This window comes from Perca flavescens, chromosome 7, assembly GCF_004354835.1.
Source record: "Perca flavescens isolate YP-PL-M2 chromosome 7, PFLA_1.0, whole genome shotgun sequence".
In the NCBI taxonomy this organism is placed as follows: domain Eukaryota; kingdom Metazoa; phylum Chordata; class Actinopteri; order Perciformes; family Percidae; genus Perca; species Perca flavescens.
In genome coordinates, this window is record NC_041337.1 from 7,201,894 (window position 1) to 7,224,733 (window position 22,840).

The 22,840-nt window shown below is 40.6% G+C and overlaps 4 protein-coding genes across 7 annotated transcripts in view; all 4 read right to left on the reverse strand.

Moving 5' to 3' along the window:
- Nucleotides 1-22,840, reverse strand: part of pfkfb1 (6-phosphofructo-2-kinase/fructose-2,6-biphosphatase 1) — a 97,179-nt gene that overhangs the window by 32,661 nt on the left and 41,678 nt on the right. For 2 of the 4 annotated variants that reach the window (XM_028583537.1, XM_028583534.1), the window contains exons 1-2: nucleotides 7,007-7,186; nucleotides 6,036-6,178 (exon numbers count right to left, since the gene is read on the reverse strand). In XM_028583537.1, the coding sequence (XP_028439338.1) occupies nucleotides 6,036-6,048 (13 nt within the window). In that variant the 5' untranslated portion in view covers nucleotides 6,049-6,178; nucleotides 7,007-7,186. Of the gene's footprint in view, nucleotides 1-4,938; nucleotides 4,962-6,035; nucleotides 6,179-7,006; nucleotides 7,187-22,840 lie in introns of those variants that run through there. The other 2 variants (XM_028583535.1, XM_028583536.1) reach the window with 2 other exon arrangements.
- LOC114559096 (P2Y purinoceptor 1-like) lies at nucleotides 296-1,543 on the reverse strand. Its single transcript, XM_028583539.1, has one exon. The coding sequence runs from the start codon at nucleotides 1,510-1,512 to the stop codon at nucleotides 508-510; it is 1,005 nt and encodes a 334-aa protein (XP_028439340.1). The 5' UTR covers nucleotides 1,513-1,543; the 3' UTR covers nucleotides 296-507.
- Nucleotides 7,844-9,973, reverse strand: LOC114559098 (P2Y purinoceptor 1-like). Its single transcript, XM_028583541.1, has one exon. The coding sequence runs from the start codon at nucleotides 9,227-9,229 to the stop codon at nucleotides 8,231-8,233; it is 999 nt and encodes a 332-aa protein (XP_028439342.1). The 5' UTR covers nucleotides 9,230-9,973; the 3' UTR covers nucleotides 7,844-8,230.
- LOC114559102 (P2Y purinoceptor 1-like) lies at nucleotides 10,828-13,278 on the reverse strand. The gene has a single exon (XM_028583546.1). It carries the CDS (start codon nucleotides 12,394-12,396, stop codon nucleotides 11,524-11,526), a length of 873 nt encoding a protein of 290 aa, XP_028439347.1. The 5' UTR covers nucleotides 12,397-13,278; the 3' UTR covers nucleotides 10,828-11,523.

Consider the following 22,840-nt stretch of genomic DNA (forward strand, 5'->3'; position numbering starts at 1 on the left):
GTAAAAGAGATAGCACATATGATGTAGTGGGTTAACAGTTAACAATAAAAACAATAAGCTTCTCAAGACACAGTGACTTCATCTGTTGTCAATACAGCAATTTCCCCATATATATATATATATATATATATATATATATATATATATATATATATATATATATATATATATATATATATATATATATTCATGGGTAAATAGTCAACATGCATGGAACTGGGCTGCGATCCCCAATTGCCCCACATTATGTGATCCTTATTTCTGTTTTGAAAGAAAACAATGACACATCAAGAGCTGTAGTTTATCTTAACTTCCTTTATTTGGAAGACTTATCAGCATGGGGTAATCACATCATGAAACACTAAGATAACAGCATGTACAGCAAAACTATTTTTTAGGCAAATAAAGCAACTCAAGAAAAAAAACTGAAGAGTTAATTTACATTGTAATCAATTCGCACTGCTAATCGTTATGATAGCTATACATTTATTACTAAAACAGTACATGTTAAAATCCTAACTCTTGTTGAACTTCATCTGCAGTTTGAGCCACAGGCACACAGCTGGAGTTTGACAGAAACAACCGGCTGAACATCCGACGAGCTTGCTGGAGCAGTTGTCTGACCTGAGCAGGAATATCTTCATTTCCATGGAGGTAAACCAGAGGGTTGAGAGCACTGTTCAGACACACAAGGCCACGACTTATCTGATGAGCAATGTAGACTCCATTAGACCATTCACGGCATATCTTCTGTTTTTGCAGAACTCTTGACCAGAGGTTGAGGTTCTTCAGTACATGATAGGGGATGTAACAAACAGAGAAGAGAAGAATCACAATGAACAATAACTTCAAGCATCTCTGTTTCAGTACCTTGTCAGTGGTATTTGTGCGGCAGAGAACGACAATCACATGTGCATAGCAGCCCAGTGTGATGAGCAATGGGATACAAAACCCAGTGAATGTCCATCCAAGGCTGTATTTAATGTAATCATCCACATATATCTTATGGGTAGTATCATAACATTTCCCAAGCTTGTTTCCAAATGTTTTGCTGTAGAACATGTCTGGAAGACTTTGAACGCTCACCAAGAACCAAACCATGACTGAGATCCCCACAGAGTGAGTGAGCGTTATTCTTCCCATCACTCTCATTGGATGGACAATAGCCAGGTACCTGTACATGCTTATACATGTAAGGAACCCGATGCTGCCATATAAATTCAGGTTGAAGCAGAATCTTGTTATCTTGCAGAATGTGTCTCCAAAGATCCACTTGCTCTTCATAAAGTAGTACACCACCAAAAATGGCAGTGTGAGCAGGTAAAGAATATCAGCAAGTCCGAGGTTGAGAACAAACACATTAACAATACCCAGTTTCTTCCAATTCTGCAGCAAAGACTTCAATCCCCATCCATTAGCTAGCAGACCGATGATGAAGACTAAGATGAAAACAGGAGGCAAGAATCTGTGTTCAAAGTCAAAGCTGATGCGAGTACAGGAGGAGTTATTCATTCTGTCTTCTGAAAAGAAATTAGTTCCTCTGTGGGTGATCTGACTTGTGAAAGACAATGTGAACCACTATTTGTTCAAAAAAAGACTTCCGCTTTCAAGCCTTGTGGTGAGATCACAGCTGCAGCCTATATTTTAGGGATGCACCGATTGGGAAATTCTGGGCCTACACATGGGCTGACTCAGTCAACAAAGATAATGAGAAAAGTTCATTAATACGAGAATAAATACTTGAACGCAATACAGAATGCCTGAGAGCCTTACTGCATTATATACAATTATAGTTTTATATTTGGAATTGTCTATCTATGTTTCCCTTAACATAAAAATAAAGATATTTCCAGCATAAATTGATGCAGAAAAAGGCAGAATTAGGTGCATAATATTCACCAGAATGCAGGAAATTAAGTGTTTATTGCTCAAACTTTTCTGGGGGAAGACCCCCATATCATATGTGACCCCACAAATGGAAATGAAACTTTTACCTTTGGGTTGCCTGGCAAGCTGTGAATAAGCCAAATGATTGTGCCATCTAACCAATATCAACAAACTGGGTAAGCAAATGGCCGTTTTTGTGATCTGCTCTGCGTGCATTGCGTTCAGTTTATTTTAATGGGTCAAGAACAGGGCTCAACATAAAAAATAATTCCCACTGGCCCCCGGGGCCAGTAGATCAGAGTTTTGCTGGCCCCCTCAACATTTTTACTGGCCCTGAAAGAAATATCATAGGTGTGATTGGCAAAGGACAAAAAAGCAGGAAAATATACACCGCACCTACCATGAAGCTTCAGAAAATGGTTCTAACCCAGCTAGCCACTGCCACTGGATGTTGTGCCATTAGCAGCAAAGCTAGACCAGGGGTCATCAACTACATGTTTCAAAGGGCCAGAAATTTTTTTAAGCAGACTTTCAAATAAAGAAAATAAAATGATACCTAATACGCATCTTCTTGTTTGATATTTTCACTTTCTTACCAAATTAATGATATATTTTTTTACATGTATTAGTGTAAGCAAACTCCTGAAAACATGGAAAATCCATAATGATAACTAGATAGGCTACTTAACTAGAAAATTATCTCAGATTAGGGGGCCCGTGCGGGCCAGTGATTGACTAGTGACTGACTCAACTAGCCCGACATAGGTTTTTACTGGCCCCGGGCCATTGCTTATGTTGGGCCCTGGTAAGGACTACGCCGAAAACCTCATGAAGTCCTAGAAGCACCCCTGACCATACTAAAAACTAAAACAAAAAACTTAGGAGAAACTTAGAAAAAGAAGTCCATAACAGTCAACAACTAGCTAATAGCAACGCGTTGCAGCTACTGGTGCAAGGCTCTGCAGGATTTAATGATTCAACACAGTGTGCCAGATGGCGTCACTAGTGCACGGTTCCTCATTGTCATTCTTGGTGCAATACAGACTGAAAGGCATTGTGAGCAGTCCTCGATATTTTGCAGAAATGAAAAACAACTGAATCATCATCATCAATAAGTAGTGGAGGAACAAATAAATAATCCATAACACTATAAGGCTTAATGCAACCAAGCTGAATAAATGTTAAATCAATGTGAGCATCAAAACTAACTAAATGACTTCTCCCCAGATCTAATGATTGTTGTTGGTCCCCAGTGGACTTCTTTGGCAAGTTTTGTCTTTAAGCTTTTTGAGTGTTATTTATTTATTTATTATCTGCTCTACCTTTTCCAATGATTTAGACACAGATATGGTAATTAAAATGGATCAATATGAGGTGAAATTGTATTTTTCTTTTTATTAAAAAAAAACTGTCAAATATGTGCACCTAAGTCTTCCACAAACCTAGGGAAAACTAGGGTAATCCTAAGTGATATGAGGACTCACACACAGCTGGCCTGGTCACAACTCTGGCCTACTCTGATGCTCGAAATAAGTCCTCCCTCTTCCAAATTTGGTTGTGTATTAGCCCTGCATGATATTGGAAACAAACTGACATTGCAATTTTGTTTTCCTGCAATATATATTGCAATATGAAAAAAGACAAGATGACATAAAATAACTCTATTTGGAAATAATAAATCATTCTCTACTGAGGTGATTTTGTAGGAGAGTGCATCTACATAGAAAATAAAAATGAAAAAGGAACTTTTGTAATGTCAACCACTCTTTGTTCAACTTCAATGCTTTACAAAACACCAAAACAAGTAAGCACTGTTACTCTTCTGAAGTGATTTTGGAGAGGGAAACTAGATGTTTAAATACACTGGTTGATTGACATGACACCATTGTAATCATATTATACTATCAATCCAGCCTAAAGTGAACGATAGTAATTACGCATGCATGTTGCTTCCTCTAAATTCCAGGTTGTGGTTGACTAGCAGGGCCTGCTTGTTTGTTTGATAAGTTGATCAACACTGACTGTGATTGGTGGTTTACTGTGTGACATGCAGAGCCTGCATGTCACACACTAGCAACAAACTGTGTATCCAAGAACACTTAAATCAGTGTAAATTATGTTTCATCAGACACAGACTGCTGTTGTAGATTAGTGTTACGTTTCCAGCTTTGCGGCTCCGAACCATAACATTAGTTGGGACCAGTGTTGGGGAAGTTACTTTTAAAAAGTAGTGTTTGCTCGTTACTCGTTACTTCTTAAAAAAAGTAATCCGTTACTTTACTTAGTTACCCCTTATGGAAAGTAACTTTTTACTTTACTCGTTACTATCTTTCACCATAAAGCCAATCTCTGGTTTATCAATGAAGTGTCTGAACTACACTGCAGACTGGATTCTCTACTCACAGATTGACGGCTGATTCATTATGAACAAATCCAGCGCGGGTAGAATGCACATCGGCAGGTCATCGGCGTTACACGGTTAATGTTAGTGTATACTATGTAATGTCTGTATCGACTTGTACAGGTCACGCAGCTGCGATGGTCCGTGCATTGTTGTTTTCTGGAAATCCTTGGGTGTTGCAACCGACACAAGTCCATAGTGGTCCGTTGTGTGTATGTATGAGGCTATCTTCACCACATCCATCTGTGAGGTTGTCAGCTTTGCAACAAAATCACTTTTGTTGCCAGCGGTTTAGACATTAATGGCTGTGTGTTGAGTTATTTTGAGGGGACAGCACATTTACACTGTTATACAAGCTGTACACTTAATACTTTACATTGTAACAAAGTGTAATTTCTTCATTAAAAGATGTACTCACTTTTGTGAGATACTGTATGTAAAACAGTCTACACAAGACGCAGCAGTAAGTGCAAAATGTGTTAGATGTGTTAGACCTAAATAGCCAACAGACTAAAGAAGACGTACATAAACAGTGGCAAACTTTTTGAAGTCAATCGACTCACACAGTTGTGTAGCTAGACATCCCAGTATCAATACAAATATTAACCCACGCTTCCTCGCGCTTTTAGTGTTCATGCGTATTTACTAACCAGCAGCTATCGGGTCACCGGTGAAAGCCCGCCTATAGTGTTCTCTGTCCTGCGGTTGTCTCCGTCATGCTGCCTGGCCCTGGCCCCATACATCCATGCCCTGTTCCGGCCCGGGGTTAGTTTCTGTTTCAGGGGAAGGGGGACCCTGTCACTGCTTTTTAAAGTAAGCTAGGTTAGCCTCCTTGTGCGCACTTCTCAAATGTACTTTCAAATTCGTGGGATTTTTCCCTTAATTGTCCACATATTTTACCACCTTCCACTGCAAGGCACAAATAGGACTCTGCCGCTTTCTTCCTACTTTCAGTACCGCTACGATGCCAGGTGAGGGATACGGACATGCTGTGTTCAATTTGACGTGGAATGTCGGAATTTCTGGGTTCCCAGTCGGAAACTATATGTCTACGGCACAGACTGAATAAAACAGGTCTATGGTCGGAAATGTCAACTTTGAAAGATATAACGTTAATTTTTCTGTGAAAGACATTGACAAAGACGAAAACTAAGGACATTTACTCGATAATTTTATTTCATTTTAGTTAGTTTTGCAAACAGACATTACAGTTTTAGTTTAGTTATTGTTTTTTTGTAATGCCTTGTTTTTATTTTAGGTAACGACAATGTTTTTTCCCACCTAGTTTTTGTTATTTCGTTCATTTTCATTAACGATTATAACCTTGCTATTGACTTATATTTTTTGCAAATCTTTACAGATTTTTAAAAATAGCAAAGGCGGTAACAGAGGCATCCTTTTTTGTTTAACAGAGAAATAATTCTATGTTTCAATTTCTTTTAAACACACCTTTAAAATGGAAGCTGATTCTGAGACAGCACTATACATTTTATTCTGAAACAATAACTTACACAACTTCAACAATACCTCATTTACCAAATGTCAATATTGAACTAAGGGTCCCACACTCTCACACAACCACATCCTTACCTTGCAAATAAAACATAATGTCATTCAAAATAACATAATAAGATGCAGGTCTGAGTCGTGGCTTGGGAGTGTGGTGGCCTACAACCAATGGCTGATTCACCTGCTAGTGCAGCAAACTACCAAAATAAACACACATTTAATATTGGCTGGTACTCACAAATCCATGGCATGTCTGAAGCATTGGCAGAGGAAAGATGCAGAATGGGAGAGGATGGCAGCAACAGTTCAGACCAAAGCTGCAGCACGCGAGAGACCTCTACTCCTCAAAGGGTCCATGGAGAGTTTTATGGTCCTCTTTATCTAAGGAGTACAAAATGTCTCCTCAATAACTTCAATCAACCAAAAGCTCACGTGCTAGAGTTAGTTTTATGTTTAGCTTAGCTAACACCATGACAAAATGTCAAATGTAACTACTGGTGAGTACATCTACTTAAGTAATTTACTTAATGTACTTTGAGAAGTTGGGGGGAAAAATGTTTTTTATCCCAATTCCTGCATTTCTACATACATTTAGGGACTATGATGATACAAAATCCAGGAAACAATTAAGTTGATCATAATGATAACTTTTGCAAGAAAGAATAGTATCAAACTAGGTATAAGGAAAAACATGACAAGACATGACCCCCTGTCCCCAGTGGAAATTACTCTCTAGGGGCTACTATACTTCTACTGTACTACATTTTGGAGGCAAATATTGTGCTTTTTACCTTACTACATTTATTTCACAGGTTTAGATACTTAAAACTAATAAATAAATAAATAAATAAATAATGATAGATCATTAAAGCTTAAATGGAAATTTCGGTATTTTCAACCTTGACCCTATGTTTCTATGGCTTCTCAATGAAAGTAACTAAGTTAATGTGAATAAGAAAGAATGCAGGACTTTTACTTGTAACCAAGTATTTTTACACTATAGAATTGGTACTTTTACCAGTAATAGAACGGAGTACTTCTTCACCACTGGCTAACACACCTATAATACACGCATGTAACACACAACAGGCTGCTGTCCATAGCCGCTGCCACACTACGCTAACGTCGCTAGCATGCTAACGCGCTAATTAGCATACATTCAAACCACATCGAATTGGTATAGTATTAAAAATGCACACATGTATTTACCTTTCGTATATTGCAACAAACCAGGTGGTTTTAACTCTGCGGTGACCGAAGTGAGCAACATATTTAGTAATATTTGCCGACATTAGCGATGTTTATATGGCTACGTTTGATTAGCCTGCGGCTCCGGCCGGCTACTCGAGCCTGCGCCCTCTGACCTCTACAACCCGCCCCTCTACATTTAAGATGACGGGTGATTGGGCTGAACGATTATGATAACAAAGAAATGTCATTACAGAAAACGTTAGTGTAAAACCTTAAACCTTAATAACCACATTGCTTTTTATGAACTTATTTGAATTAAGTATTAGTATAAGTTATATATTTTACTCAGCCTAAGTAAACTAATAACTAGTACTATTGTAAGTAGCCTACTAATGCATAGGCCTACTGCATTCAAAATGTTATATTCTTTTAAAAATAACCTACAAAAGTATTATCATCAAAACCAAAATTTCAGTCACCAATCACACCCAAAAAACAATGTATGTTTTAAGAATGTGGATAAATATTCAATCTGAAAACCCTATTTGGAACAAAAATAAAATCATTAGGGCATGATCTACGCCTTGGTGACAGATACAACAATCAATTGTTAACATTTGAATTCACATGGACACCACATAAAACTAAAATCCCCCCAATAATTAACTAAGTCAGATAATTCAACGTTCCTTTAATTAATAGAGCATGAAAGAATGATAATGTTCATACAAAAACAACATAAAAATACAAGAATACTGCAGGTAGGGGCCAACTTTTTGTGAATTTTTTAAAGTTTTTTTCTAAAATTAAAATGTCTTAATAACATGTTGTTAGCAAATATAAATCAGCCTTTTGTGAAAAAAAAACCCCACATTGATTACAGGCTTACTGGCCCAAGTCAATCCTAAGGATTCACTGTGCCATATGTATTTTTAACATTAAAACATAATTTATAAAATCATGCCAACAATTATTTAATAGCTTGGTAATCTATGCACTAAAATTGTGTATGTATGTTTAAAGGCTTTGGGCCACCCACATGTAAGTGTAAGCCCAGTTTAATATGCAACTTTTATACTGAATTGTATACAATATTTGTAGTAGGGGTCCCTTCTCCGTTTCTCTGTAAGTTAAGGGGTCCTTGGCCTAAAAAACGTTGGAGACCCCTGGCATAGCACAAATATAAATGTAATTATAGATGTGGCAATAGATAGAAAATAATGACATATACAGTAAAATGTTTTAACATGTTCTATAACCTCCATCTGTGATTTGTGCCATTGGCACACCAGCCGAGTTTGCTGGAGGCGGACGGCTGAACATCCGACGAGCTTGCTGGAGCAGTTGTCTGAGCTGAGCAGGAATATCTTCATTTCCATGGAGGTAAACCAGAGGGTTGAGAACACTGTTCAGACACACAAGGCCACGACTTATCTGATGAGCAATGTAGACTCTATTAGACCATTCACGGCATATCTTCTGTTTTTGCAGAACTCTTGACCAGAGGTTTAGGTTCTTCAGTACATGATAGGGGATGTAACAAACAGAGAAGAGAAGAATCACAATGAACAACAACTTCAAACTTCTCTGTTTCAGTACCTTGTCAGTGGTATTTGTGCGGCAGAGAACGACAATCACATGTCCATAGCAGCCCAGTGTGATGAGCAATGGGATACAAAACCCAGTGAATGTCCATCCAAGGCTGTATTTCAGGTAATCATCCACATAGATGTGAGAGGTGGTCTCGAAGCATTGCTCAGTGTTGTTTCCAAATGTTTTGAGGTAGAACATGTCTGGAAGACTTTGAACGCTGACTAAAAACCAAACCATGACTGAGATCCCCACAGAGTGAGTCAGAGTTAATCTTCCCATCACTCTCATTGGATGGACAATAGCCAGGTACCTGTACACACTTATACAAGTAAGGAATCCGATGCTGCCATATAAATTCAGGTTGAAGCAGAATCGTGTTATCTTGCACAATGTGTCTCCAAAGATCCATTTACTATTTAAAACATGGTACACCATCAACAATGGGAGTGTGAACAGGTACAGAATATCAGCAAGTCCGAGATTGAGAACAAAAACATTGATGATCTTTAGTTTCTTCCAGTTGTGCAGCAAAGACTTCAATCCCCATCCATTAGCTACCAGACCAATGATGAAGACTAAGATGTAAACAGGAGGCAGGAATCGGCCTGTAAACTCAAAGTTGATGTGATGACAAGAGGTGTTGTTCATTCTGTCTCCCTAAAAGCAGCAAGTACTTTGAAGCAAGTACGCTATGGTGCAGAGAACAGTTGAAGTGAATGAGGAAATATGTCTTTAGAGGTCATTTCCTTGCATTAATTTTAGAATCTTCTAACCTACTCATCTTACCAAGAAAGGTGCAATGATGAAATGCAATGACAAAATGGTAAGGTGCCCAAAAGGAACTGGGGAAATTTATTTTTTTAAATCGCTTCCTGTAGAAGTTCCGTTATTCTCAGAATCTTATCATGATTCACGATTAAACGGAACATTTAAATGTGGTCTTCCAAGACGGGTAGATTTGTTAATAGAGCTTAGTGTAAATTCTTGCAGGAAGACTTCTAAACCTAATCACTTTTCTCTCTCTTCTAATCTGAACAGCTGTTAGAGGCGTTCACTTTCATGTTAACCAATCAGAAGTGGCCTTGAATTTCACGAGCCATCACAGAATGACATCCCTGTTCTGAACATGTCTCTCTCTGCTGCTCAGTTGTCATTTCAGGCTAAGAGCACAACCCTCCTCCTCCTCCCCTTGCTCCTCTGGTCTTCATCTTGCACGTCTCCTTGTTCCTCCTCCGGCAGGCACTGCCGTCAGCTCCTCGGTTCGGTTTTCGGGCTCCTCACACCACCATCAGTGTCTAGAGTCCATCGGGGGATCATCTTCAGGCTTTCTACCCTTCTTAAAAATATCATTTCATAATGATGGAGTCTAATCTCCAAAGAATGTACATTACATATCATTCATGCGTACAATAAATCTTTGCATTTCTGCATCAAAGTCTCTCCTGATTGAAATACAAGTGGGACTGAACCTAACCATTAAAAAGTAGTGTTGACATTTCACTTATCATATGGTGCTATTAACCACTACCACAACAGAATTAATTTGGTATGTTCCTGTACTGTCTTGTTATATTTAACTCATCTCAAGACATTTTCTTTAAGACTAGTCTTTCTTTCAAGTGATATTGTAAGTTGTTGCATGTTTTATGGTTTATCTCTAAATGAAATAAATGGGATGGACCGATGCCAGTATCGGGTATTGGTCCAATGCCGTGCGCATGTACTACTCATAATCATAAAATTACACAGATACTACCACACCCTATACCACCTCATAGCATCGTGACATTAACTTCTCCGTCGAGCAGGTAGGCTATAGGCAGCTGAAGAAGAGTAGTTCCAGCCGTTTAGAGATTTTTTGGCTGTAAATATAACAGTGCCTCTTACCCAATACATAGTCAGTATCAATGACAATTCCTACCTGTGAAATAAGACAAATCAGTCAGTTTTTTTGTGGCCTAATTAGATCAGAAATCTTTAGATTCAACAAGCCGTTCAGATTTGGCTCCCCATCCTGTCACATTCAGGTTTGTTGGAAGATACCACCCCGATAAACTTGTCATCTAGTGCCATCATCAGAACAAATCTTTTATTTGTTCACTTTGGTTTATGACAAAACCAATGGTGACATTCCTGTCATCCTCAGATGCAGTTTGTGTTAACACTAAACTAAGATGTGCAAGCATTTAGCTCAAAGCACAGCTGTGCCTAAAAGTGCAGCCTCACAGAGATGAAACAGGATGGCTGTAGACTCTTTGTCTTGTTACAACATTTGGTCTAACTCTTGTTTATGGTATCTTATCTTTTCCTGATTTGTAACCACCATCATTGAATTTGTTGTACAATACTGTTTTCCTCAACCCATGCTTTATCAAGTAAGTAAGATCACTATAGTTGGAGGGATTTTGCACAGCTATGCTGATAGCTGTTAATCTGTGTTGTTTTGACATTGTGCTTGATCATACCAATATTGACACATGAATCTGCTGCTATTCTTTTCGTTATTCTTCCTTCCTTTCCCTTTAATGTGCAGTTGCAGTCAGTGAAGCTCATACGGTTTGCATTTTTACACTGTTTATTTTTACACGTTCACACTATGAACTTCCTGTTTCAATCCAAAGAAATCATGCATAGCACTGAGCCCCCGATCACAAAACATGGTCCTGTTCTCTCAGCAAACCTTTCTGAAAGTGAACAGTGACATTTTCAAATTATAATAATAATGAATTAATTTCTTTTTTTAATCTGAGCCTTTTTGAGCATGTTAATAGCAATATGATCATAACAGATAAAAACCTTGACCCAGAACAAGATGATGCAATACAATAATTCAATTTCATTCACATATTAGACAATTCAACCAGTGGAACTTGACTAGGGGTGAGACGCATGACAGCTTTACGAGCTTGCTGCAGTCGTCGTCTGAGCTGAGCAGGAGTATCTTAATTTCCATGGAGGTAAACCAGAGGGTTGAGAGCACTGTTCAGACACACAAGGCCACGACTTATCTGATGAGCAATGTAGACTCCATTAGACCATTCACGGCATATCTTCTGTTTTTGCAGAACTCTTGACCAGAGGTTGAGGTTCTTCAGTACATGATAGGGGATGTAGCAAAAAGAGAAGAGAAGAATCACGATGAACAATAACTTCAAGCATCTCTGTTTCAGTACCTTGTCAGTGGTATTTGTGCGGCAGAGAACGACAATCACATGTCCATAGCAGCCCAGTGTGATGAGCAATGGGATACAAAACCCAGTGAATGTCCATCCAAGGCTGTATTTCAGGTAATCATCCACATAGATGTGAGAGGTGGTCTCGAAGCATTGCTCAGTGTTATTTCCAAATGTTTTGAGGTAGAACATGTCTGGAAGACTTTGAACGCTGACTAAAAACCAAGCCATGACTGAGATCCCCACAGAGTGAGTGACAGTTATTCTTCCCATCACTCTCATTGGATGGACAATAGCCAGGTACCTGTACACACTTAAACAAGTAAGGAATCCGATGCTGCCATATAAATTCAGGTTGAAGCAGAATCTTGTTATCTTGCACAATGTGTCTCCAAAGTTCCATTTACTATTTAAAACATGGTACACCGTCAACAATGGGAGTGTGAACAGGTACAGAATATCAGCAAGTCCGAGATTGAGAACAAAAACATTGATGATCTTTAGTTTCTTCCATTTCTGCAGCAAAGACTTCAATCCCCATCCATTAGCTACCAGACCAATGATGAAGACTAAGATGTAAACAGGAGGCAGGAATCTGCCTGTAAACTCAAAGCTGATGTGATGACAAGAGGTGTTGTTCATTCTGTCTCCCTAAAAGCCGCAAATACTTTGAAGCAAGTGCGCTATGGTGCAGAGAACAGTTAAAGTGAATGAGAAAATATGTCTTTAGAGGTCATATCCTGTGGAATTTGCATTATTCTTAGAATCTTATCACCTACTCATCTTGGTAAGAGGAGTAGGTGCAATGATAAAATGGTAAGATATGGTGCCCAAAAGGAAGTGGGGCAATTTATTTTTTTAAATCGCTTCCTGTAGAAGTTCCGTTATTCTCAGAATCTTATCATGATTCACGATTAAACTGAACATTTAAATGTGGTCTTCCAAGACGGGTAGATTTGTTAATAGAGCTTAGTGTAAATTCTTGCAGGAAGACTTCTAAACCTAATCACTTTTCTCTCTCTTCTAATCTGAACAGCTGTTAGAGGCGTTCACTTTCATGTTAACCAATCAGAAGTGGCCTTGAATTTCACGAGCCATCACAGAATGACATCCCTGTTCTGAACCTGTCTCTCTCTGCTGCTCAGTTGTCATTTCAGGCTAAGAGCACAACCCTCCTCCTGCCTCTTGCACAATGTGTCTCCAAAGATCCACTTGCTCTCCATAAAGTAGTACACCACCAAAAAGGGGACTGTGAGCAGGTACAGAATATCAGCAAGTCCGAGGTTGAGAACAAACACATTAACGATACCCAGTTTCTTCCATTTCTGCAACAAAGACTTCAATCCCCATCCATTAGCTACCAGACCAATGATGAAGACTAAGATGTAAACAGGAGGCAGGAATCTGCCTGTAAAGTCAAATCTGATACCTTGACAAGATCCGTTCGTCATTGTCTTCTGGACAGTTAGTACAGTTCCTTCTCTTGCTGGGTGTGAGATAGAATAGATAAAAACAGAGTCAAAGCATCTGTGGTTCAGAGAAGACTTCCTGTTCTATGACCCAGCATGACATACATTTAAATTCCTGCACGTGCTGGTATCCAGGAAACAACACCTCTGATGCCTCTGACAAAACCTTATGAGAAATGGAAACTGAATGTTTAGCTCAATTTAGTAACCTATGCCTTTAATTAGCACCATTTCTAAATAAAATAAAATGTTTACACTTTGTAGTTTGTGTATTAGAGACACGCTTTTTGCTTGCGGGTAACCAATTACAATGACAAGAGGTGTCAGATTTCTTTCTCTACAAACGTTATTTGGTTAGAAACTGTAAGGTTTGTGGTAAGGTACTTTCTGTTGTAGCTGCTCAACAGTGAGCTGATGGTATCTTGGTACTGTATGTTATCAGTAATATTATGTAAATGTTGTTTATTGTTTTATTGTTTATTATAATCCTCTTTTCAGGATGTCTCATCTGGAGAGACTGAGGCACAGTGCATGCTTATGTGCAGAATTGTACAGACATCAAAATGCAAGACATATGTAAGGTATTGAGACATGTTTCACTATACATAAGAGACATCTGTCCAGAATTATTTACAACAAAACAGAAAATAAAGAAAGAAGTGCAATGTCGCAAGACTACAAACACACAAAAACAAAACTGTACAAGCGAAGAGTTGCACTGTGTATAATGTATGAATGAGACGGAACGCCATGGGTTAGCTTAACGACAACTGTTTACTGTTCCCCCAACTCCCGGCTGCCCTTACATTGCGTTATGGCAGCACAGTGGCCCAGTGGTTAGAGCTGTGGCCTCACAGCAAGAAGGTTCTGGGTTCAAATCCAGGCCTTTCTGTTTGGAGTTTGTATTTTCTCCGGGTTCTCCGGTTTCCCCCACCACTAAAAAAAAATATGTTCCCCTCCCCCTCCCTAACTAGCTGATGTGTGGTGAGCGTTCTGGCGTCTGGCGTCGTAAGGCGTTGTATGGCTGCCGTGCATCACCCAGGTGGGTGCTACACATTAGTGGTGTTAGAGAGCAGTCCCCACCCCCCCTTCCTCCCAAATGCGCTTTGAGTGTCTATGATAAAGCGCTATATAAATGTAATAAATAATAATTATGGGTACTGCAGTCTCTACCGCTACACCTCCTCTTTTTAGCTCAGCAATAGACTTTTAAACATAAGCCATACTTTTAACTTAACTGTGTAGGCTTCTTTACATTAAATACTTATTGTATTTGTTTAAACACCTAGGAACAGTATTACCTGTTAAACAGATAAACTTTACACCTTCACATGAACTTTTAACTCATAAATCAAGTCTCTCAGGAACCTTTGAAACTCTGCCTGCCCTAGTGACTGTCGGATGTTCAGGAGGATTTCCTGTGGCTCTAAGGTGGATTCTGTTCCTCCTTAGAATGCCCCTGTCAGTCTCTACCAAGTATGACCTTGGCGTATTGGCAGTTCTCACCATAGTTCCTGGAACTTCCTCGATGGTGATCCACACTTTCTGTCCAGAGGTGAGCTCTGGAAGTGTTCTGGAACGGTGGTGGAAGTTGTAGTGTGCAGCTTGCTTAAGCCTCCCTTCCTCATCCTTCCTGCGAAAAGCCTGCCAATCTGGCCAGTTAGGATCCAGTTTACTTGGAGGCTGAGGTAGAGATGTGCGCAGGTTTCTCCCCATCAGTAACTGCGCTGGTGAGAATCCATGCTCCAATGGCGTGGCCCTGTACACCAGTAATGCTCTGACATGGTCGGTGTCTTTTTTCCAAAGGCTCTTAACCGTCTGCACGGCACGTTCCGCCTCGCCGTTTGCTTGTGGGTAACGAGGACTGCTCGTTACGTGGGTGAAGCCACTCTCTTGTGCAAATGTTCTGAATGTCTCTGACGAGAACTGTGGCCCGTTGTCAGATACTACAGTCTCTGGATATCTATGACGGGTGAAAGCCTCCTTCACAGCTCGAACGGTCGCCTCAGCTGATGTGACTCTGAGCTCTGCTACCTCGATGTAACGAGAAAAGTAGTCCACAATAAGCAGGTAAGTTTTTTTTTGACCAGTCAAACAAATCCATCCCCACCTTTTGCCACGGCCGCTCAGGGACTGTGGTCTGGATCAGTGGCTCTCTGTACTGTGTTCTGTGTCTTTGGCATGTTTCGCATTTGTCCACTGTCTCTCGGATCTGGGCAGAGATACCCGGCCACCATACTGATTCCTGGGCTCTGGCGCGGCAATTAGAGATGCCTTGATGACCTTCATGGAGTTTATTCATTATGTCCCCTCTGAGTACCTGAGGTATAACAAGTCTCTCCCCTTTCATGAGAAGGTCTCCTGCAAGATGCAGCTCCATTCTGACCTGCCAGTAGGGTGCCACGTCTGGTCTCAGTCCACGTTTCTCTGCCCACACCGTTAGACAGTAGTGCGCCACTGTTTTGCATATTTCATCTCTTTGTTGCATTTGTTTGATTTCCTCCAACCGCTTGTCTGTGGCAGGAAGTGAAGACACAACAGCATCCACAAACACCTGGACCTCTTTCTCCAGTTGTAGGTCGTCAGAGAACGGCATGTCTCTCAGTGGAGCTCTTGACAATGTGTCTGCAGTGATGAGGCTTTTTCCTGGGACATGGACAATGTCATAGTCGTATCTCAAGAGTCTCAGACGAAACCTCAGAACCCTGGGTGGCAGATCATCCAAACCTCTGGTGCTCAACAGTGGAACAAGGGGTTTATGGTCTGTTAGCGCAGACCATAAGTGCAGACCCTGTATATAAGAGGTTAGTCTTTCACACGCCCATGTTACTGCTAGAGCCTTTTTCTCGATCTGCTCATAACGTTTCTCTGTGTCAGTCAGCCCTCTTGAGATGTACGTCACAGGCTGCCAGGAGTCATCAGTCTGTTTCTGTGTGAGAACAGCCCCTATGCCGTACGCTGATGCATCTGCTGCCACTTTTGTTTCAGCTGTGTTTGAATACTGAGCAAGTGCTTTTTGTGAGCCCAGGTCTTCTTTCAGCTTTTGAAAAGCACTCTGTTGAGGTACACCCCAGACCCACTCATTTTTCTCTCTTAGTAGGTCTTTTAGTGGCGTGGTGAAGGTGGCCAACTGTGGCACAAACTTGGCCAGATAGTTTGCCATGCCCATCAGGCGCCGCACATCTTCAACGCATGTCGACTCTGGCATCTGTAGGATCGCTTTAACTTTGTTTGAATCTGGTTCAATGCCTTTTGCTGTTACTTTGTGACAGACAAAAATTATGTGCTCTTTAGCGAACTCGCACTTCTCATTTAGAGTGAGGCCTTCGTCCTGCATTTTCTGGAGCACACGATGTAGTCGTTGGTCATGTTCCTGTCTGTTCCGTCCATACACCAACACGTCAACTGCATGACATACCACGCCTTCAAAATTCTCAAACATCTGCGACATCCGTCTTTGAAAGTGTTCCGGGGCCGATGCAATGCCAAAGGGTAGTCGGTTGAAGAGGTATCTACCGAAAGGAGTGATGAAGGTTGTGAGGGGTCGTGACTCTGGTGTTATGGGGATTTGCCAAAATCCGGAACGAGTGTCCAGTTTTGTGAACACTTTTGCATCCGACATCATTGCAAGTGTTTGGTCAACAGCTGGCAGAATGTGACGTTCTCTCTTCACAGCTGCATTGAGTGGTGTGAGATCTACACAGATCCTGATCTTGTCTTTCAAAGGTTTTGGAACAACCACCATCCCTGAACACCAGGCTGTTTGTTCAGTGACTTTTGAGATGACACCCATGTTTTCCATTCTAGTTAGTTCCTCACGTACTTTTTCTCTCAGGGGTAGAGGAACCCGTCTGGGTGTAGAGAGAGAATAGGGTGTAGCCCCTGTTCCAGCTCAATGTGGTATGGCTCTTTCAGCTTACCAAGCCCTTGGAACACAGCTGGATAAGCTGCCTTGATGTCAGTCTCAGTCTGTGTCATAGTCACTTCATCAACCCTGTGTATTAGTCCCATTGCTACTATTGCTGGTAAGCCCAATAGTGGTTGTGTCAGTCCTGCCACAACATACACATCTTGATTAGTAGAGCGCCCCTTTGCCATCATTTTGCTCCGGAAGCAGCCTTTTACATTCAGTGGATCGCGACCTGGTCCATATAGTCTTTTAAGTGGTCTTCCCAGCTTACCATCTCGCTCTGGTTTGAAGACACTTTCTGGTATGGATGTGACGTCTGCTCCCGTGTCAAGCTTGAAATGAATGGCTTCTCCATTCAGATGAACTTTTCCCATCCATGGTGCTGTATTTTGTGAATTAACTTCACCTAGGAATGCATAATCCTGTGCGTCACTGTCTGATGTGTCTTGTGTGACAGTGTGTACAGCCTGACCACCACGGCAGGCTACCGCATAATGTCCTTTTTTGTGACACTTTCAACATTCCACGTCTTTAGCTGGGCAGTCCTTCCATGCATGTTTGCGTCCTTTTCCACATCGGCCACACTACTTTTCACTATGAGCGTCTGATCTTTGGCCTTTGTTTATCTTTTGTCCTGTGTACTGGAACATTTTTCCTTTTTTCATGTGTTTTAATGGCGTCCACATTCATTTTGGGATCTCCTCCCACTGCATTGTTGTGCAGTATTGTCTGTTGTCGCTTAATAGTCTCGCTTTGTCTCACTTTTTGTATTGCCTTTGCTAGTGTTAATTCTGAGTCCATTTGTAGCTGTTCTGACAACCTCCTGTCTTTTATTCCAACCACATTTTGGTCTCTTATGAGTTCTTCTTTAAGAACACCAAAGCTGCAGTGATCTGCTAACGTGTGCACTAACGTGATGAACGCTTCTGCACTCTCTAGCTCTTGTTGACATCTCATGTTAAATTTGGTTCTTTCAAAAATGGCATTGTGTTTGCCCACACTGTGCTGTTCAAATGCAGTTTTAACAGCATCATATTTATTTTTATTTTCGTCAGTCAATGGCAAAACTCCCAAAATATCCTCTGCTGCATCTCCCAGTGTATATAGGAGTGAATTCACCTGATATTTATCGGGTTTGTCTTTTAATCCTGATGCGACATGAAATCTCTCAAATCGTCTGATCCATCTTGGCCATTCAGATGGATTTGAGAAGTCAAATGGATCTGGGTGTGATATTTGTACAGCTGCCACTGCCATTTCGTCTTTTCCCCCGTTGTTCTACGTTCAGGAAAAACTTTTGGGTCGCGCCGTTTTCTCCTTTTCTCTTCCCCGTGTGTGCGTCTCCCGTCAGGCCTCTCACAGACACAGCTAGGCTCGCTGTCTTTTTCCGCGTTTGCCAGCATACATCGTATGTTGTTTTCTGCACTAAATTTCCGCTACTAAACTGCTCCTCATGTATCTACTCACTGAGAGAAACTTCCGTAGCTTTTGGCAGAGTTGAGTTCTTTTTCACTCTCTGACACCATGTATAATGAATAAATGAGACAGAACGCCATTGGTTAGCTTAACGACAACTGTTTAGTGTTCCCCCAACTCCCGGAAGCCCTTACATTGCATTATGGGTACTGTAGTCTCTACCGCTACACACTGCATCACGTCAGAAAACATTATCTGTCAACACAAGGGTTGGAGTCATTCTGTGGCAGAACTTTCTATCAAACAAACACATTTTTAAGACATTGACATTTGCTCTTAAAGACATATGTTGCTGGTAAGCAGTGTAAATATGTCTTTAAAAATATCTTTATGACCAAATTAACATTATGGCCAACTGTCCTCAATTCACAACTTGGGTCTTTTAGGTGAAAAAACTATTTAAATTACAAGAAATAATTTTCTTCGCGCAAATACGCTAATGCAGAATTTCACAAATTTAATTGGCCCATTTGGTGAGGATCCCAACCTAAATTCTGAGCTCCATATGAGCCAAAAGATTTGGAAAAAGTCAACTATGATTTTATTGTATCCGGCGTCGACTACTGGATAGTTTTGTTAAGGAGCCTCAGCATATTTTCTCTTTTGCAACTGATAATAGTCCAGAACTCAGCAGCAATGCTTTTAACAAAGACTAAATATATAAACCACACGTGACACCAGCTTTGGTGACTCTCTATTGGCTCCCTGTCATTTAGAGGATTGATTTTAAAATGCCACTTTTGGCATACAACTGGCATTACATGGTCAGGCACCTTTGTACTTAAAGGGTTTGCTGTGGCCTCTGACCTCTAGGAGGGAAAGTCTCAGAGGGAAAATCAGTGCACATCTTTCTTAAAAACAACTTGTGATTGTACCTTTTTCCTTTAGGGGTTATACACTTATTTCTCATGTTTTCTGTATTGTCTTCTCTGTCTTATATATATCCTCTCTTTCCCTCTTCTTGTTACTGTAAAGCAGTACTGTAAGTGACTGATGTGAACAACAATCGGCAGTGGCAATACAATCTATAATGTAAGTTACTGTATTGGGCAATTGCGCACCTTGAATTTACGTCCACAAAAAGTGCTTGTTTTATCACTGACATGCTCAGATTACTGTTGTAAGTGTCTGACAACAATATGAAAGGATCCCTACAGAGGTAGTAACTGTTGTAACTGAGAAGGGTCTGGGAAAGGTTCATTGACAGTTCATTTCCAAAGGGGGCGTCACCAACGGACGCCGCTCAAACGCCTCTGGGCGCATTGGATAGTCCTTCAACCAATCAGACCAACGATCCGGGTGATGCTGCGCTTCGGTAGCCGTCATGTTGAATGTAAACAAAAAGCTGCTCGCAGTCACTGCGCTATCGTCATCGCATAAAGCCCGCCTCAGCGGTTGTGATTGGTGTAAAGCCCGCCTCGGCGGTTGTGATTGGTGTAAAGCCCGCCTCAGCGGTTGTGATTGGTGTAAAGACCGCCTTAGCGGTTGTGATTGGTGTCTCGATTTTGGGGACATTGGAAATGGGTTTGAATCATTGACATATATATAATGGACCAATAGACCCCGTTGCTCTGGACGGAGACCAGTGAAGGCTATTAGAAGCACTTTTCCGGTGATCTCTTCCTTTACTGCGCAGCCTCCAACTGACAGAGACAAGTAAATGTGACGTGAGGAACCTGTCTGAAAGTTGTAAGTGTTCTGGTAGCTGTGCCAAGAGAAAAGGAGATAACATAAGCACAGGCTAATTATTGCTAACTAACATGCTAGTTAACATTAGTAATTAAATGAAAACTGCCTGCGAGCTTCTCCTGTACTATACGGTAAGTCCTCTACTGTGTGACAGTAAGGCACTTGGTTATGACACAATCGTTAGCTTATTTTTACAAAAACGTCTGCTACGGAGCTATAACGTGAGGTACAAGGTAATGGAGCCTTTTATACATTGTTGTGTTTCTTTAGAAATAAACAACGGACAAATAGAGTCTTTAAACGCTTCAGATGTAAAGTTATTCACAGTCAAGTGACGTAAAAAAAAAAATGGCGGTCAGTGGAATGCCAACAAGAGGTGATACCTTCGTAGCACCATCGGAGGTTCGAGTTCTGAAGCGAAGCTTACCCCCTTGGTTTGAATGGGCTCTTTGCCAGACCGACTTGCAGAGCAAATCTCAAATTAGCCGGAAGTTGGTCAGGGTTTACCCAGGCTAGAATACAGGACACCCTTTCCGACAGATACGAACACTCCACAACATAAGTTAACATACGTTATACGAGTTACAGTTCTCAAGGACGCACGCACACACAGACGCCACACACAGTCTCTTTTTCCTTTCTCTCAACTTTTCCGCCGCGTGTCGCGCGTACCCGCTGGCGGTGTGAAGCGCGTGTCCGCGCTATTCTCGCACACGTAGGGAACCTCGTGAATTAACCTGCAACATGTCAGCTGTTTGGAAATTCTTCAGCGTGTGCAGAAGATAACAAGTTTGCAATATGCAACACCTGCTACACGACACCAAAATCACAATTTTTTTGTTGGATATTGGATGTGAAAAGAAGGAAATGGTTCTAACATTGCACTTTAGATGTGTGTGAATTTCCCACACCAGGAGTAATTTATAAAGTTCTATTTTATAGTGATCCATTATCTGTTAAAAAAAAATGTCTATGTTCTGTGCAAAATGTTCTATTAAAGAAAAGATAGAAAATAAATATTTGCGTGTGCTGTAAAGTGGTTAGAAAAAATGAAATCTGAATCGGCTAAAATCAGTATCGGCTGGCCTAACTCAATGAAAATCGGAATCGAGCTAGAAAGTTTTAATCGGTGCATCTCTATTATGAATGTATATGAATTATTTCATTTGATTTAATAAAAGGGAGAGTCGAACAGAAAAGTCTTCTGCCTTTATTTAAAAGAACAGAGTTTCTATTTCCTGCTTCTCCATGTTTAGTTTGGACTCTGGGGACAGAAAACAGAGCTGTCACAGACGACTTGAGAGGTCTGGATGGGTCATAATGTAGCAGCACATCAGAAATGGATCTTGGCCCTAAACCGTTCAGTGCTTTATAAACCAACAGTAGATTCAATACTAGAAAATTTCGCAGGAAATTTTGACAGTGTGCCTACTACTTGGTGCACATCTGAATGAATAACACTGGCTAACAGTAAATCTGCGGATTGACATGTCCTGAAAAGAGAGCACAATACGGCCTACAGTAAACTGCCCTGCAAAGGCAAAAGACCTTAACTCGCTAGAGTGAGAAACTGAGAAAAATGACTTTAAAGTTTCCGTTTTGTCCAGACAAAAATATTATAGGTAGGACTCCCAAAATTTGACGATTAGTTGTTGTTATAATGAAGAAATGTTTGTATGCAAAAAATCTTAAGCTCAAAATTGACCTTTGACCCTTGTTTGGCAGTTACTGTACTCTGCCTTTGTATCATGTGCCAAAAATGAGGAGTCATGCAAAGGCAAAAGGCAGTAACTGACATATAATCAATATTTGCTTGCTGTTCACCATACTTACATCCATTATAAGAACACCTAACCAAGGTCTAGTCATCATTGTATTTGTTTTAAATTATACAGAAGACCTTTGGTTGTTCCTATTTAGTGCTATAATGATCAGGATAGTGCAGCAACACTAACAGTTAAACAGTATGACAGATAAGTTACTTCTCAGTACAGTATGTACAGTATGAAGTAGAATACAATAAATATTTTCTCAATAAAGATAATTTAATTATAATTGAATACAAAGGTATATAATATGCAAGATATACAGTAATAATTAATTAAACATTAGACCAAGACATTAAGGGCCCAATCTTGCACCCGGCGCAGCGCAAAGCCAGACGCAAGCGTCTTTGCTAGTTTAAGACCGACGCAGTTGTCAATTTCCCGTTCAGCGCCCACGTTGTTTAAATAGCAAATGCACCTGCGCCCATGGGCGTGCTGGTCTTACAGGGAGGTGTGTTCAGGTGCATTCTGGGCGTATTGCTATCTTGAGGCAGCGGGAAGTGATCGCGCCATTGACCAACAAAAACCTGGTCTAAAGTCAATAGCGCAGCATTTCATTGTTATTTTAACAGCAAATTAGTAAAATGTTCCTAGGCTCGTGCACAGGGCGCGCACACTATGCTTATTACACACACAGGGACGCCAGCTGCACACGCACATGCACAAGATTACAAATACAACGGTGCAAATCTGCCATCAGAATAGCAATGTGCCAA